Source organism: Vitis vinifera, chromosome 17 (genome assembly GCF_030704535.1).
Source record: "Vitis vinifera cultivar Pinot Noir 40024 chromosome 17, ASM3070453v1".
In the NCBI taxonomy this organism is placed as follows: Eukaryota; Viridiplantae; Streptophyta; class Magnoliopsida; order Vitales; family Vitaceae; genus Vitis; species Vitis vinifera.
In genome coordinates, this window is record NC_081821.1 from 9,495,457 (window position 1) to 9,511,611 (window position 16,155).

At 35.8% G+C, this 16,155-nt stretch overlaps 2 protein-coding genes across 2 annotated transcripts; both read right to left on the bottom strand.

Moving 5' to 3' along the window:
- Window positions 1-158: 158 nt before the first annotated feature.
- LOC100262201 (UDP-glycosyltransferase 90A1) lies at window positions 159-1,199 on the bottom strand. Its single transcript, XM_010664887.3, has one exon. The coding sequence runs from the start codon at window positions 1,197-1,199 to the stop codon at window positions 159-161; it is 1,041 nt and encodes a 346-aa protein (XP_010663189.3).
- Window positions 1,200-4,747: 3,548 nt separating this feature from the next.
- Window positions 4,748-5,341, bottom strand: LOC100267370 (UDP-glycosyltransferase 90A1-like). The gene has a single exon (XM_010665543.1). The coding sequence runs from the start codon at window positions 5,339-5,341 to the stop codon at window positions 4,748-4,750; it is 594 nt and encodes a 197-aa protein (XP_010663845.1).
- Window positions 5,342-16,155: the final 10,814 nt, after the last annotated feature.

A 16,155-nucleotide genomic window follows, 5' to 3' on the forward strand; every position in this document is an offset into this window, starting at 1 on the left:
ATTAATTTTAAATTGATATATTTATTTTATTTTAATTTTTGGGCAAAGGGATTGCGATTCTCTAGGAGGGGATAGGGAGTGCTCTGCCATTAGAGGCAAAGCCAAGATGGGCACACTCGCACACACACTCTCCATCACTGAGTTCCACCCACAGTGACTCATAAACCCCTTGACGCTCTGGTGTGCCAGTAGCTCCCTTTGGTCCACCCATTCTTTCTCTTTTTCAGCCTCTCTTCAAACCCTTTTACAAACTCGTGTTTCTCCTGTACTTTTGAACTCAAAACCCACAAAAATGCCACCTCTGATCTTTCCAAGCCCATCGCAATTTCATGCAACTGCTCAGGTGCCATCTCCGCCTGAGATCCGAAGGCCACGTACAGCACCGACTTCCCTTGAGCCAACTTCTCGTCCAGCCACTGCACCCACGTCGGCTTTTGTAGGGTCTGGACTCTTGGTGGCTCCGCCAGGCAGAGTGGTCCGACGCACCAAGCTCTAGGTCCAATCTTCTGGTTCCAGTAATCGTTGAATCTTGGTTCCAGATCGTAGAAGCTGTTGACCAGCATGCCATGACTCTTAAATGCAGCCACGCCTGTTTCCGCCACGAAGTCGAAGTGTGCACCCTTGGGTTCAAGTTCACTGAAGGGCGGCTCAAAGTCGTTGGTTGTGAGATTCACCCAAGGGAGCCCCGGAACAGAGAAGACCTCGTCGACCGAACTCACCATCGCATGTGGCTTTTCTCGAAGCATGATTGAAGACAAGGTCATAGCATAGTTGCTCATACCATAAAAAAGAACTCTAGGAATTCCTAGTTTGTCCGCGGACTGCTGAGTCCAGCCTAGAAACCCATCCGAGATGATGCAGTGAACAGTCGGGAGGGACGCGATTACCTGTTCGAAGTGGGGTTGGATGAGCTTGGTGGCGGTGACAAAGGGAACAAAGAAAGACATGGAGGGCAGTTTATCAGTGCTTTCGATCCCAGGAGGAACACCAGGGATGTTCACCGGGAAGGGGAGATCAACAACGGAGATGGTGGTGTCAAGGAGAGAGGAACGGATTGAAGGAGAGTTAGCGGGAGTGGTGAGGACAGTGACGGAGAGGAGGCGGCGGTGGAGGAGACGAGCAAGGTGGAGGATGGGGATGGTGTGGCCTTGTGACATGAAAGGAAACAGGACAAAGTGTCTAGGCGAAACGGTTCCCATCCTTTAATTCCCTCCGAGGCTGTGGTTGGAGAATGCCTGCTTCAGAACTCCATTTATCTACCTCCATACAGCTCTGATCAAGCAATTTAATATTTTTTTTTTATTTTTATGTTTTTTATAGTTTGGTCAATATTTCTCCAATTCAAGATATATAATTATATTTAATATATAAAAAGAATAATTTATTTTCAAAAAAAATTCTTTATTTATATAATTTTCTTTTAAAAAATATATACCTTTTTAGGATGGGGTTTATTCTAATGGTAATATTTTACAATTTTGGAAATTTCCTTATTCTCGGAAATATGAATAAAAAAAAATGCAATAAAGTTTCCTTATTCTCAATTATTATCTTGGTATATGGACATGGGATATAAAAGAAGAAAAACTTTTTTTTTTTTTTTTTAAATATTCTTCTAAAGGTTAACCTATATAGATATGAATTGCTTCTCCATAATAATATTTAAAATTGTTGTTATAATTTTAAAAAATATATATTTTTATATTTATTTTAAGATATTCTCAATTGAATGATACCATGTATAATTCAACTTTCATTATTTTATATTTGAATAGTTTCATATTTTATGTCCAAGTTTTATCCGATCATATTATTTGTAACGTTCATTTAATTCATTTATTTCTTTCTATGTGTCTTGGGGTGGGACGATTTATTGTTAATCATGGATTTAAAATTCGGATGTCACCCAGTCAACATCTTAGTATTTTCTAATATTAAGATAGCAATGTCAACTTAAGTGACTTCTTTAGACGGCCAAGGTATCGTCAATCATGGTGTGCCTATATTAATTTGCACAAAAAATTTGGAAATGGCCGGACAATGTCAGCAGCGGACAAAGCAGGCCGCCGATGTTGATGGAGACTTTCTTTCTTGTGGGACATTTTCAGGACACTAATCACATTTATCTTTTTGTCATCAAGTTCAAAAAGGGGGAGACAATCCTGTGTACAATTCCAACTGTCTTTTTTAAGTTTACGTGTATATGATAAGAAAAATTCCCATGTACATTTTCTATAGAAAGAAAACGTGAAAAAAATTTGTACTAATTATAAAAACTTAATTCTAATACATACTAAACTCTTAATCAAATTAAGATTTCAAATCCTATGTCGGCTTCCTTAAACTACGCTCTTTAAATTGACCTTGATTGGTTCTATAAAGATATTAAGATATTTTGTAATTTAATTTTGATAATTTTTTTTTAGAAACTCATGATATAAATGCTTTTAAAGGAGTAGAAAAGGTAAAGAAAATTTGACTATAAATTTTAAGAGGTCAATTTGAGTTTCTTCAAATGGGGAAAATGGAAAGAGTTTTGAGCATATTTTAAGGACATTAACTTTTAAGAATTTTCTTCATAACTTGGAGATTTGAAATGTTTTAATTATTAGATTTCATCTAATTGATAAAAACTAATGTTCACAAAAAATAATGGGAAACTTCTTCCATTTTTTCAATACAAGAAAACTCAAATTGTTTTCTTAAAGTTGTAGCTTGAATCTTCCTTATTTTATTTTATTTTTTACTTCTTTGTATGTGTTTATTAGGATCTCTATTACACCTCTTTTACTCCTTTGTAAGTGTTTTCATTAGGATCTCTAATGCACCTTTTATGTGGTTGAGTTTGTAATCTTCTCAAAAATAGGTAGTTCTATCGATTGATAGATGTAAAAATAAGCCTTTAATTTTTTTTTTCTATAATTCACCAAATTGTTTATGTGTTCTTGTGTGACCTTTGGTTCATCATATTGAGAGATAAAAGAGAAAAATTATCTTTGATTTATGTATAACTTGTGTAATATATACAAGTTATGGAACAAAATAAAGAAATAAAATCAAGTTACAAAATAATGGAGTAAGGAAATAAAATCAAATATTCTAATAAAATTGTGAACTAAGTCTAAGTTGTATAATGCATTCCAAAAATATGCAAACAATCATGGTAGTCAAGGGAATGAATTCATTTATTGATTATGTCAAATGGTGGGAAGATGTTATTTCATTTTTATGTCCCCACAAGATTGGGGTTTTGTTGATAACACCAAGCTTGGAATGTGGCACAAGTTAAAGGCTTTGTAAGTGAATCAATGAGTTGATCAGAGGTGTGAACATGGGCAACACATAACTCTTTCTTGGCAACTTGATCTCTAATAAAGTGAAAATTTATTATGATGTGCTTCATTCTAGAGTGACAAATAGGATTTGCACAAATGTAGGTAGCACTTATACTGTCATAATAGATTATTGAAGGCATTATTAATGAGTATTGAAGCTCGCAAAATAGGTTTTGCACGTAATTCAATTCAATAACAGTAGATGCATCTAACTTGTATTTAGCCTCTATTAATGATCGATTAATGATCTGTTGTTCTTTTGAATTTTAACTAATAGGATTGGAGCTAAGGAAAACAATGTAAGTAGAAGTTAAGGTTCTATGATTCGGGTTCTAAGCACATTTGAGAATGCACGCAGATCGAGTGGAAGTAGAACAATGACGAATGAGTAAGCCATGAAGAAGTGTATTTTTGAGATATCTAAGAACCCTAATGCTCTTTGTTGTATCTTTGTTCAGAATGGTTTCTAGGACTGATCGATCAATGGCTTGGAAGAGATAATTTTTAACTTTCAAATCCTTCAGTTTTGCATCTTCAATCATCTTCTTTTGTCTTTCAGTGAGTTTTGCCCCTGTTTTTGCTGTAGGGATCACTTGTTCTATCAGGTTTCAATATTCCTTCAAGCAGAAAATTCTCTATAAGCATACACCAGTGACCATAGTATGCATCAAGTTTTGGAATTGCTGGTTGCACAAAGTTACTTTCAGTTGCCATCCTTATTGCTACACTCTTAGAAGACTGTTGCTTCTCAGGTATTGATCAGGCCCAATGATTGTTGGTATCTGCTCCTTCTGTTCTGATACCAAATGTTAAGAAATCTTGTTATTGAATAAGAAACTTACTGACTTATAAATAGCCTTACAAGATAACTCAAATAGAATTAAAAGTAATCCACATGTAACGGTCCTCGAAATGTGGTTTATAACTAAAGAATAGATCAACCTAAACAACACATCCCTTATCAATAGGAAATACTAACAAATCACAAACAAACTACCTAAAATGAATACTTTAACATCTCCATCACTGAGTTCCACCCACAGTGACTAAGAAACCCCTTGACGCTCTGGTGTGCCAGTAATTCCCTTTGGTCTACCCATTCTTTCACTATCAGTGCTCTCTTTTTCAGCCTCTCTTCAACCCTTTTACAAACACGTGTTTGTCCAACACTTTTGATCTTGAACCCTCTAAAATTCCACATCTGGTCTTTTCAAGCCCATCTCAATTTCATGCAACTGCTCAAGTGCCATCTCCGCTTGAGATCTGAAGGCCACGTACAACACTGACTTCCATTGAGCTGACTTCTCGTCCATCCACTACACCCACGTCGACTTTTGTAGGGTCTGGACTCTTGGTGGCTCCGCCAGGCAGAGTGGTCTGACGCACTAAGCTTTAGGTCCAATCTTCTGGTTCTAGTAATCATTGAACCTTGGTTCCAGCTCGTAGAAGTCGTTGACCAGTATGCCATGACTCTTAAACGCAGCTGCGCTTGTTTCCGCCACTAAGTCGAAGAGTGCACCCTTGGGTTCAAGTTCATTGAGGGGTCGCTCAAAGTCGTTGGTTGTGAGCTTCACCCAAGGGAGCCCCGGAACAGAGAAGACCTCATCGACCGAACTCACCATCACATGTGGCTTTTCTCGAAGCATTATTGAAGACAAGGTCAAAGCATAGTTGCTCTTACCATAAAAAAGAACTCTAGGAATTCCTAGTTTGTCTGCGGACTGCTGAGTCCAGCCTAGAAACCCATCCGAGATGATGCAGTGAATAGTCGGGAAGGACTCGATTACTTGTTTGAAGTGGGGTTGGATGAGCTTGGTGGCGGTGACAAAGGGAACAAAGAAAGACATGGAGAGTAGTTTATCAATGCTTTTGATCCCAGGAGGAACACCAGGGATGTTCATCGGGAAAGGAAGATCAACAACGGAGATGGTAGTGTCAAGGAGAGAGGAATAGATTGAAGGAGAGTTAGCGGGAGTAGTGAGGACAGTGACTGTGACATACCACATTGGATAGAGGATAAAGTTTCTAGCATTATATATGTAGAGACTCTTCTTAACCAAGTAAACGTGTTTTAAAGCCGTGAGGGCCCCTTTGGGCCAAAAACGGACAATATCTACATGGTTGGGTGCGGGTCGTTACAAATGACATCAAAGCCGATCCTAGACCCCGATGTGGGGGTTTGTTTGGCCCCGTAAGGGGTGTTTGTCGGTTTGACCCCACAATCCCGTGGGACACAACGAGGACGTTGTGTCTGCATTGGGGGGGGGGGGGGGGGGGAGGGGAGGGTGTTTGTGACATTCCACATCGGATAGGGGAGAAAGTTCCTGATGCTATATATGTAAAGGCTCATTTTAAACAGTTATACGCGCGTTTTAAAGCCGTGAGGGCCCATTTGGGCCCAAAGTGGACAATATCTACATGGTTGGGTATGGGTTGTTACAGTGACAGAGAGGAGGCGGCGGTGGAGGATGGGGATGGTGTGGCCTTGTTACATGAAAGGAAACATGACAAAGTGTCTAGGCGAAATAGTTTTCATCCTTTGATTCCCTTCGAGGTTGTGGTTGGAGAATGTCGAACTCCATTTATCTACCTCCATAGAGCTCTGATCAAGAAATTTAGTATATATCTATGCTTAGTAAAGAAAAACACCTAAAAAGGGAGGGGGGAGGTGAATTGGGTTTTTAAAATCTTTTCAATCACAACAAGTTCAAACATAATATAAGCAAAATAAAGAGACAGAGTTTAGAGAATTCAAACTCGGGTTTATAGTGGTTCGACACTTCCTTGCCTACGTCCACTTTTCTCAACCTCCTAATCGAGTGAGGGTTCCACTAACTTGAAGCTTCAACCAAGCTTCCAATCTTCTTACACTTGGATTCCGACTCTAATGGGCTCTTACACAATTTCTTCAAGATTCAAACCTCTTGAAAGCTTTGACACTCAGATTTTTACAAGAAATGATCCCTCAACCTAGCTTAAGGATAACTCAAATTCAAGACAAAGCTAGGATAACACACAAGAGTGCACTAAAGGATATGCAAGTGGTGATTTAATGCACTATGAAAGAAATGAGAGCTTTTTGATCAAGAACAGGTAGGTAGGCTATTGAATGCAAGTGTTCTCTTGTCAATAAATGAAGCGAAGCTCTCAATTTATAGGTTTCTAAGCTCGGGAGTCAAAAATAGCAAAAGGTAACCTCGTTCGGTTGAGCTAGGGGTCGACTGGTTCACTAGCCGTAAAAGCATTTAATGCATGACAGGTTACCGTTGCGACCAGACCTTGACTGGTACTTGACCGGACATCGACTGGGAAGAGAATCCCCTCGACCGGGAAGAGAAGGCTACTGGGAGAGAGAGAAACTTTTTGGCCTCCCTCGATCGGTCCTTGACTGGACGAGCACAACCGGTCAACTGGTTCCTCAACCGGTTGAGCTGGTTGGCCATAGCTTTAACCGGTTGAACATTTTTTGCCCTGAAAACCTATTTTTTTAATTCCTTTCTTTTCTAACACTTAGGCAAGGTCTTTAGGTGAATTATTAAGCCAATTATAAAACATTTTGCCTAAGGTACATTAGTTAAAAACTCGGGTTTTAATGAAATCGAAGTTTTAAAGAATAAACCGAGTTTTCTAAGATGCATGAAACGTATGAAAATCCTAAGTGCACTCATGCATTCATCTTACATTAGTTTCCTATAATCACAAGTCTTCCAAGCGTCTCGATCTTGTATCCATTTGGTCATTTGATGATTTTTTGAGTTTATGCCTGAGATTCTTAACCATTAAACAAATTAATCACTTAACCATGGTTTGTTATCATCAAAACTCGATTAGGAGAACCCTTGGGCTAACAATATATATATATATATATATATATATATATATATTTGGTCAATATTTCTCCAATTGAAGATATATATTAGATTGGATGGTGAGGTAGATGAAGGAAAGAGTTCATTTACTTGAGATTGAGAGCCATCACTTAGAGAGCACATAGATGAGGTTGGTGCATGAATGTTTCTCATACTAGATGGTTGCATGGTTCCTTGGTCTACTAAGGAAGCAGGTGAGGATTAGGATATTGATGTTAACAAAAAAGGGATGGAAATGACATGTTTACAAGAGAATTGAAGGAAGGAGTTGATGAGGGATTTAAAGTAGAAGTCCCTTGATTTAAGGGAAGTGAGGAATCTGTTGAAGGGTCAATGCCTAACCATTTAATGTACCCATTTTTAGTTACCCTTAATTCTTGGACTTGATTTTTCTAAAAAGGAAACTTACTCTCAACAAACACTACATGTTTGGATGTGAAAACCTTTATGGTGTGAAAATTAAGACAATGATAATTATTATGAACAATGGAATAGCCAATGAAAACACATGGTCGTGACTTGGGGTCTAGCTTATGAGTTGTGTAGGGTTTTAGCCATAAATAACACAATGAACCAAAAATCCTAAACTTAAGATAATTAGGATTAGTAGAAAACAACTTGGAAAATAGGGATTAGTGTTGGAGGATTGGAATTGGGAAATAGTTGATAAGGTAAACTACAATAAAAAAAAAAAAAAGAAAAAGGTAGAAGACCAATAACTAAGAGGAATAGGGGCTTAATGCAACAGTGTGAGACCAATTTTGATAATGCACTATTGTCTACGTTCAACCATCCCAACAAGTTGTGGAGTATGAAGTGGTGAGGTGAAATGTTGAATACAGTAATCAACTAAAAGGGAGTGAAAAGCTTGATAGTCAACCACTCTATCAAAATAAATTGTATGATTAAAAAAAAAAAAGGCTCAACCAATTTTTGAAAATTGTCAAAGACTTGTGGAACTTCATATTTAAATTTAAGATTGTAATACCAAGTGTATTTTATGAAATAATCCAAAAACACAACATACTTTAGAATTTTGAGAGCATGATGACCCAAATGTCGATTCTAATGGTTAAGAGATACTTTGGTAGTAATGAGAGTGTGTGGAGAAGATGTTGATCGAATGGTTGGTGATGGCCATTCATATACATTGCCACTACTTTGTCCTTGTGCAATTGATGCCCTTGTGTTCAAGTTCTTCACAAGAAAATGAATGGAAAAAATTCAATAGAAGCTTGATTATGTTTGAAAAATTGAGAAATAGATAGAAGATTTTTATGAATGGATGGTGCACATAAAACATCATTCAATATAAAGTTACGAGCAGGTGTAGAGAGAGTAGTACAATTCACGTGGGTGATGGGTATACCATTACTATCACCCATGGTTATGTCTTCATTGCCACCACATTCTGAATGAATAGCCAAGTTTTAATTGCAAATTTGAGTAATGTGGTGTGAAGCACTCTAGTCAACAAACTGGTTGGAGGTCTTGAACGACAAGTTTTGGCACTATGACTTACACGATCACATAGTTGGCACTACACTCATGGCTGATTGGATGAAGGGTGATTGGCTTATGGGTTGTAGTTCCTATTGTTGTTGGAGTTACTTCCATAATTATAATTTTTGTTATTTGTTTGAGACTTAAGGAAGTTTTGGAACTTATACCCCAATTATATTGTGAAGCAGCATCGAAAACTTTCTTTCCTTTCCTTATTTCTCTTGAGATAAATTTCATGATGAATCAACTTGTGGTGTAATTTCTTAAAAGAAATAGGATTTTCCTTTGCACACATGACAACACCTAGTTTTTTGTATTCAAGACTGAGATCACTGAGGACATGGAGGAGGAGTTCATCTTCACTAACCAGAGCACCAATCAATGCAAGGTCATTAGCCACGTGCTTGATGGGTTAGTAAATAATCATTGACTGACATAGTGTCCATGTTGATCCTTGCAAGAGTGGTTTTTAGGTTGAGTTCATGGCTTCTTGAGGCATTAGCATAGGTCCTTTCAAGACAAGACCAGGCTTCTATAAAGGATTTAGTTCCTGTGACAAGGGGAACAATGTTGGGATCAACAGACCAAATAGTTGCAAGGAAGAGGAGATAATCTTCTCTTATCCACAACTTGTAAGTCGGGTTTGGTTCGGGTGGTGATGTTGTTGTGGCCTGGAAAGTGGTTGGAGAACAAGAAAGTTAGCCGTCCACATAATCAATTAGATCATACCCTTAGACAAGAGAATTAGAAGTTGCAGACGTAACAACAATGGTGCCATCTAGGATGCTTGAGGCAGTTCTCTTTAGAGAGATATGACTCTAATTAAATATTTCAAGATTAAAAATAGTAAAAAGAAAAGTTACAAATAAATATTTGATGGGACTCCAACCCATCCCTACAGGAGAGCTTCCAAAGAATTTACCAGCAGCCATTTTCTGTTATAGACATCTCAGATATGCATTCATTTGGAAACTTTCTTCATAGCAGCAGAGATGCAGCACCCTTGGGCACTTTGAATGGTGCATCTTCTCCATTGCTGCAAGCCTGGGAAGCCTCAGTCTCATTTCTTCTTCTGCTTCTACTTGCATTCTTGAGCCCATTTTAAGTTTGGGCTTGGCACATTGTAGTCGGACAATAATTGAGCCTTCTAAACAAAGAGAACATATCTGATAAGCCCAGAAGGAACAGCAGCTTGAGGCTTCAGTGTGGGCCTTCGTATCTGATGACTCATGGGCTGGTGGTTGTTCGGGCAACCATGGTTCAAAATTGCCGTATCGATTATTGACTTGTAGGATTTTGAAACACATCAGACTTGGCATCTTAGGTTGGTTGGTATTGGCCAATGCGCAAAGTAAGATAGTTAAGAAGTTCAAAAAGTTATAAAAATGATTTTTAAAAATAATATAATTAAATAAATTAAGAAACTAATAAATTTAAAAATATATTAACATAATAATAAATGGTATGATTTATTAAATTATTAATAATAAATTAGCATATAAAATAATACACCATACATAATATCATTACCTTATAAAACAATATTAACTAAATTAAAACAATTCATACCATACTTAACATATAAAACAATAATTTTGAAATTCACAATCCCGAACACTATTGGCATATAAGGCAAATTGACGCACATATATGATCATGTGAAGTAAAAAATGATTCACATATAAAACAATAGAATTGGCCATTTTTTTCAAATTCCTAATCCCAAACACCACTAACCTACATCGCAAGAGAGGGTACCCAGTTTGCAGAGGCAAAGAGCCTCCTTTACAGTACACACCCACATCACACCACAAATACTGCAAAGATGGAGAAGAAGAGGCAACACCAACATGCTAAGATTGCCGCCAATGGAGACATATGATGTTCTCACCAGTAAGGTAGCCACTACAACATCATTGTTGGCATGAAGGATGTGTCTTTCTTCTTCTTCATCTTCATGGGTAAAGTCATGGTCTAGAAAAAAAAATCCTTTTGAAGAGAATCTTTGATTTTTTTTAGAGATTTCTTGGTTTTGGTTGCTTTTTATTGTGATTTAAAAGGGGAATAAAATAATTTTGGATTTAATTAGAGAATATTTTAATAACTCAAATGATTCAACTAAGTTAATTAGGAATCTTGACTCAATCAACTGAGTTTAACCGGTCAATTAAGTTTAATCAATTTTTGTGTCAAGTCTATGTTGAAGATGATATTTGGTTTAAGCTTCCAAGTCGGTTGAATTGTATTGGACTTAGTCAATACTTAGAACCTTTGGGGCAACAACTAATGGTTTGTTTGTGAAAATTCCAACACCTAAGCCCAACTAATATATATATACATATATATGAATGAAATAGAAAAAAACAATATTTATGTAGTTTGACATAATTGCTTACGTTCATGGAAGAGATAATTCACTAATAAATTTCAAATCTCTCAACCTCTTTTATCCAAAATTGACATACCTTTCTATCTCTCTAACTATTCACTTTTTCAATCTTTCATTAATCTTATATAAAGCCACACACATATACACACACACACATATATATATATATATATATATATATAGAGAGAGAGAGAGAGAGAGAGAGAGAGTCTTTTGAGCTTTTACTCATACCAAAACTTTATAAATATCGACTTTTCTAAAAAATATAAAAATAATAATTTGAGTCAGGTTATTTCTCCTTTATATCCACACTTTTGCATCTCATAAGGGTAGGTTGTCATCATCTTATAATCAAAAGAATAAACATGTAGAGAAATCATCTTTGTCTTATTTACAACTCTGTTCCTTTTGTGATTAGTCTCATCATTTTGCCAATGGGTGCTCTTAGTTGAAAGCAAAGTTTTGATCATCTTGTCTTTATATGTTTCATCTAATATCAAAATCTTTTCCTTCTTCTATTCTTGCAACTTCTTTAACACTAGCATATAACTCTTTATGGCATGACTTTGCCGTCATAGTTTGACCTAAAATTATCTTCTCAATCAAGATGTAAAATTTTTGCATTTTCCCCTTTTATAACTATTAAAGCACCTTTGTTAACATTCATAATATTTTCATTCATAGAAAAATCATAGCCTAGAAAGAAATTAAACTCCTCAATTTAGAAACATACTTAATATAAGTTAATATCCTCCCAACACTATCAAACATCTTCACTTTCACAATTCCAATATTAATATCATTAACAGAATATGAAGTCTTTTAAGATTCAAGTTTTTTCTTTGTTTCTAGTAGCTTCACAATACCTTCTAATAAGTTTTTTTTTTTTTTTTTTTTTTTTTTTTGTGGCAATAGTAACAACTCTACACATCCCTCCAAAAATGTGATTGAGAACAATCATCTTTCTTATCATAATATATCTCTTGCAATTTACTCTTACCATGACATGACTCAAACTTCACCACAGGAACTTGTTCAATATGAAACAAATTATTTGGCTGCTTAATATATTTTATTTCCGAAAGAGCAATTGGCACCTTATCTATGGTCAACGTCATCTTTCAACTAAAAGTGTAGTCATCAATGTCTCATATGATTTCGATAGGGATGTCAATAAAATAATCATTTCATTTTCTTCATCCATCTTGATCTCTACAATAATAATTGAGTTATACATTTATTAAATTTACTTATATGATCTCTAACATTATCTTTCAATTGAAAGTATAGTCATCAATGTCTCATATGATTTCGATAAGGATTTAATAAAATAATAGTTTGATCTTCTTCATCAATCTTGATTTCTACACCCAATAATTGAGCTATGCACATATTAAATTTACTTATATGATCCCTAGCATTAGTTCCTTTATCCATCTTCAACTTATATAATTGTTTTTTCAAATATAATCTATTTGTAAAAAATTTTGATTGTATAAATTTTTCTAAACTTTTCTTTTATAAATCAAAAGGAGATTTAACATTTAAAACAATATGTTTTACTATAGGAGTCAAACTTAAACGAATAGTGCTTACTATTCTTGCATATAATTTTCTCTAATTTTCATCCTTCATGCTTTTTGGTTTCTTGTTTTATAATGTTTTGAGAAGTCTTTGTTCCATCAAAACATTTTTAATAATACTTTATTGGAAATTGAAATTATTTTTTTCATCAAAATGCTTAATATCATATTTTACACCAAATCATCTTCAAAACAATTTTCCTAGGATCTTCACATCACAACTTTGAAACAATTTTTTTGGAAATCACAACATCCAAACATAGCACAAAAAAAAGTGAAATAAAGAAAACAAAAGATTTATGTGATTTGATGCAATTAACTATGCTTATCAAAGAAAAAGATAAAATTCACTAATAAGCTTCAAATATATATATAGAAATAGAGATACAAACTCTCTCATCCTCTTTCTATCCAAAGCCCAATTCCCCATTTGCTTATTTCCCTTCACTTTTTTTTTACCATTCACTTTTTCACTATCTCATAAAATCCTTTACAAAACCAAGTGTTTATAGAGTCTTCGGAGCTAAGCATAAATAATAAGTTTTCCAATCCTACTCAAACTTAAAAAGGTAATTTATCCAAATATAAACTCTATAAATAGGACTTTCTTGAAAATAATGAAAAATAAAAAAAATAATTTGAGTTAAAGTTACAGTCTAGATGCTTCGTAACTACCTTAGTTTAGATAGTGTCTCCTTTCCATTTTTTATGGCAAGCTGCAAATTAAGGAATATTTAAAGGAGGTTCCTAGAGATTGCCCTTCGATAGTGAAGTTAATGTCTAATTGGGAAGAAAAAATGAAATAGCTAGGGTTTTTGGGAGTAGTAGCACTTTCCTTTCACCTTGATTACTATGCCCCTTATATAGTACTACATAAGGGCAAATGACCAACAACCTTTATAGTGATGACATTTATACTTGCAATGGTGGCATCATAGGAATGTTGAGCTTGATAGGTGCTAACTAGGCTAACTTTGTTGTTTAAGGGAGATTGGTAAGATTGAATCGTGTGTCTAACCCATTGTGCTTGAGATTGACTTTCACGCAAGCTTGGGCATAAGAAGGCTTAGATATTGGGGCTTATCTATATACAGAGAGTGTGGCGCATGAGAGCTCATCAAATTAGGGAATTCATCTATATAACCATGCTTAGGGTCAACTTGGTTCATGCTCAAGTGCAATTTCTAAACAAAATGGCATATTTGCAATTAACAAGCTAGTGCCCTTAGTATTCATGGCTAAGAAGTATCAATTTGTTTTTAGCAGTGATTACCCAAAAACTCTTTTCCCTATTTGTTAATGCCATTTTAAAATAGGTGATTAGTGTGGAATTGCTCATTATTATCATAATTAAATAATGCAAACTCATGACACTGCATGCACAATAGCACTCAATGTATCATGTTTTCTCATATAAGGCTCTTGGGTTGAGTTTTGCAAAAAAAAGAAGGCAGAAGGTGACTTAAACAGAGCACTTTGGAAGGGCTAGTAACCTTAGAAGGAAGATGATGTGATGCTCTATTGATTCCCCTTAAAAAACTACAAAAGAAAAAAAAATGCATAAAAAAAGGTCAACCCACTAGGTTTAGCCTAGCAAGCTTAAAGGCTCTTTAGGCTACCCACTAGGCTAGCCTAGCAAACATTGTGCTCACTAGGTTGGAAGCCTAGTAGCTAAGACAACCCTTCTTTGTAATTATAAGCTATTTTTCAAGCCCAAGTAGCCTTGAGACCTTCCCAAATCCCTCTTTCTTCATTTATTACTCTTCATCTATTCTCTTTAGTGGAGACTTGAACTTAAAATCGCCAAATCTCACTCACTTCTTCCCATTCTCACCCTTCACCAAAGCTCTCTAGGACCATCGTCAATGCCTCAGGAGGTGATTCAGAGCTATCATTACCTAATAATCTTAGGAAGTCACCTCATTTTACAAGTTGTTCAACGAAGAGACATTCCATTTGCCTCCAAGTTGAAGGCTTTTGAATATCACTTCACCTTTTATAAATAGTCAGCTATAAAAGAAGTGGAAAGGAGAAGCATGGTCGAGAGCAATGTAGGAATAGGTGAATGTGAAAAATAAAGAGGAAGAACTCTATTTCTTCTAAGTGTAGTTGTAATCTTACATCTTTATTTATGTTTTCAAATGTTTAATTTTCAATTTTATTATCTTGTCTAGCTTAGGCTCCCATTCAATTCATCAAATGTTAGTTAAGGCAAGTTAGGGCAAAGATCAACACTTTCATTGTTGTCACCACTTGTTATCATTACTTGAAAATGTCTTGAGCAGACGATAGTTGGTGGAGTGATGACTATAGTAATGTAGAGTCCTCATAAGACTTTATCAATCTTGTGTCGTAGGATTAAGCGAAGGGGTGAGAACTCTTCTAGTGGTGTTAGTCATTGGCATGGGTTACAAACTTTGTAAACACAAAACTTAGCTCAAATTAGGTTTTAGTGTTTTGAAAGAAAAATGGGCGGAGAGAGCAAAAGCTCTATGGTGTGGTACCTATCTAAGACAGGGTCATAAGGGAAAATTGCATAAAATAAACTCAAACTTTAGCCATTTTCTATTTATTTAATTTCTTGATTTTTCAGCTCTCATACCTTTCAAATTCAATGCAAAAAATATAAAGAACTCCCCTTTCATCTCCTTTTTGAACTAATTCATCGGTCACTTCCTTTGGGTTCAACTATTGGGATACTTTCCAGGTATTATAATTTTCAAGTCCTTGAGCTTGGGAACTAGTTGACAACAAGAATACTATTCCGAGATCCAAGCGGTAGTAACGATTATATTGTTCTACAATGACTTTTTCAGCTTCATACTTCACAGAAACAATCCCATAAAACTTCCCGAACTAGTTAGCATGTTGAACTGGAACAACTTTCTCGTCACCACATCCAGTGATCTAATTATGCACAAAATGACTGATGGAGACTGATATCTACTTTTGGACACATTCAGTATACAGGGGGCAGATACAGGTTCCTTCCCCCCCATCCACAAGCCCCACCGGCTAGAGACACCGAAACCCCATCATTCATACGTAAAAGGTATACAGTTTAATTCTAATGTGATTGAGTAGAATCCAAGACACCCTGTCCACAGCACCATTTCTCAAAATTCATTATTTGAACCAGAGACGCAAGGACCCCATTGTGGAAAAATTAGACAACCTTGTTGGAAAGGGTCCCTTGGTGAAGTCTTCAGTCAGCAGAGAACTCCATTCCAGGACTATTGCCCAACTGCTGAAATTCAAATTGCCAACCATACTTTTCCAGGGAATAGTATTTCCTTGGATCAGATCTCAATCCTATAACTTTTATCCCACCAACCAAATGCAGATGCAGTAAACCTGAATCCCAATGAATTGCTAGGGTTTGTAGCTTTGATTCTGGAATGAGGTTATGCTCAGCTGTTTAACAGAAACAGTCATTTCTACGAATATATGCATATCAAAATAAGTAATGCGCAATA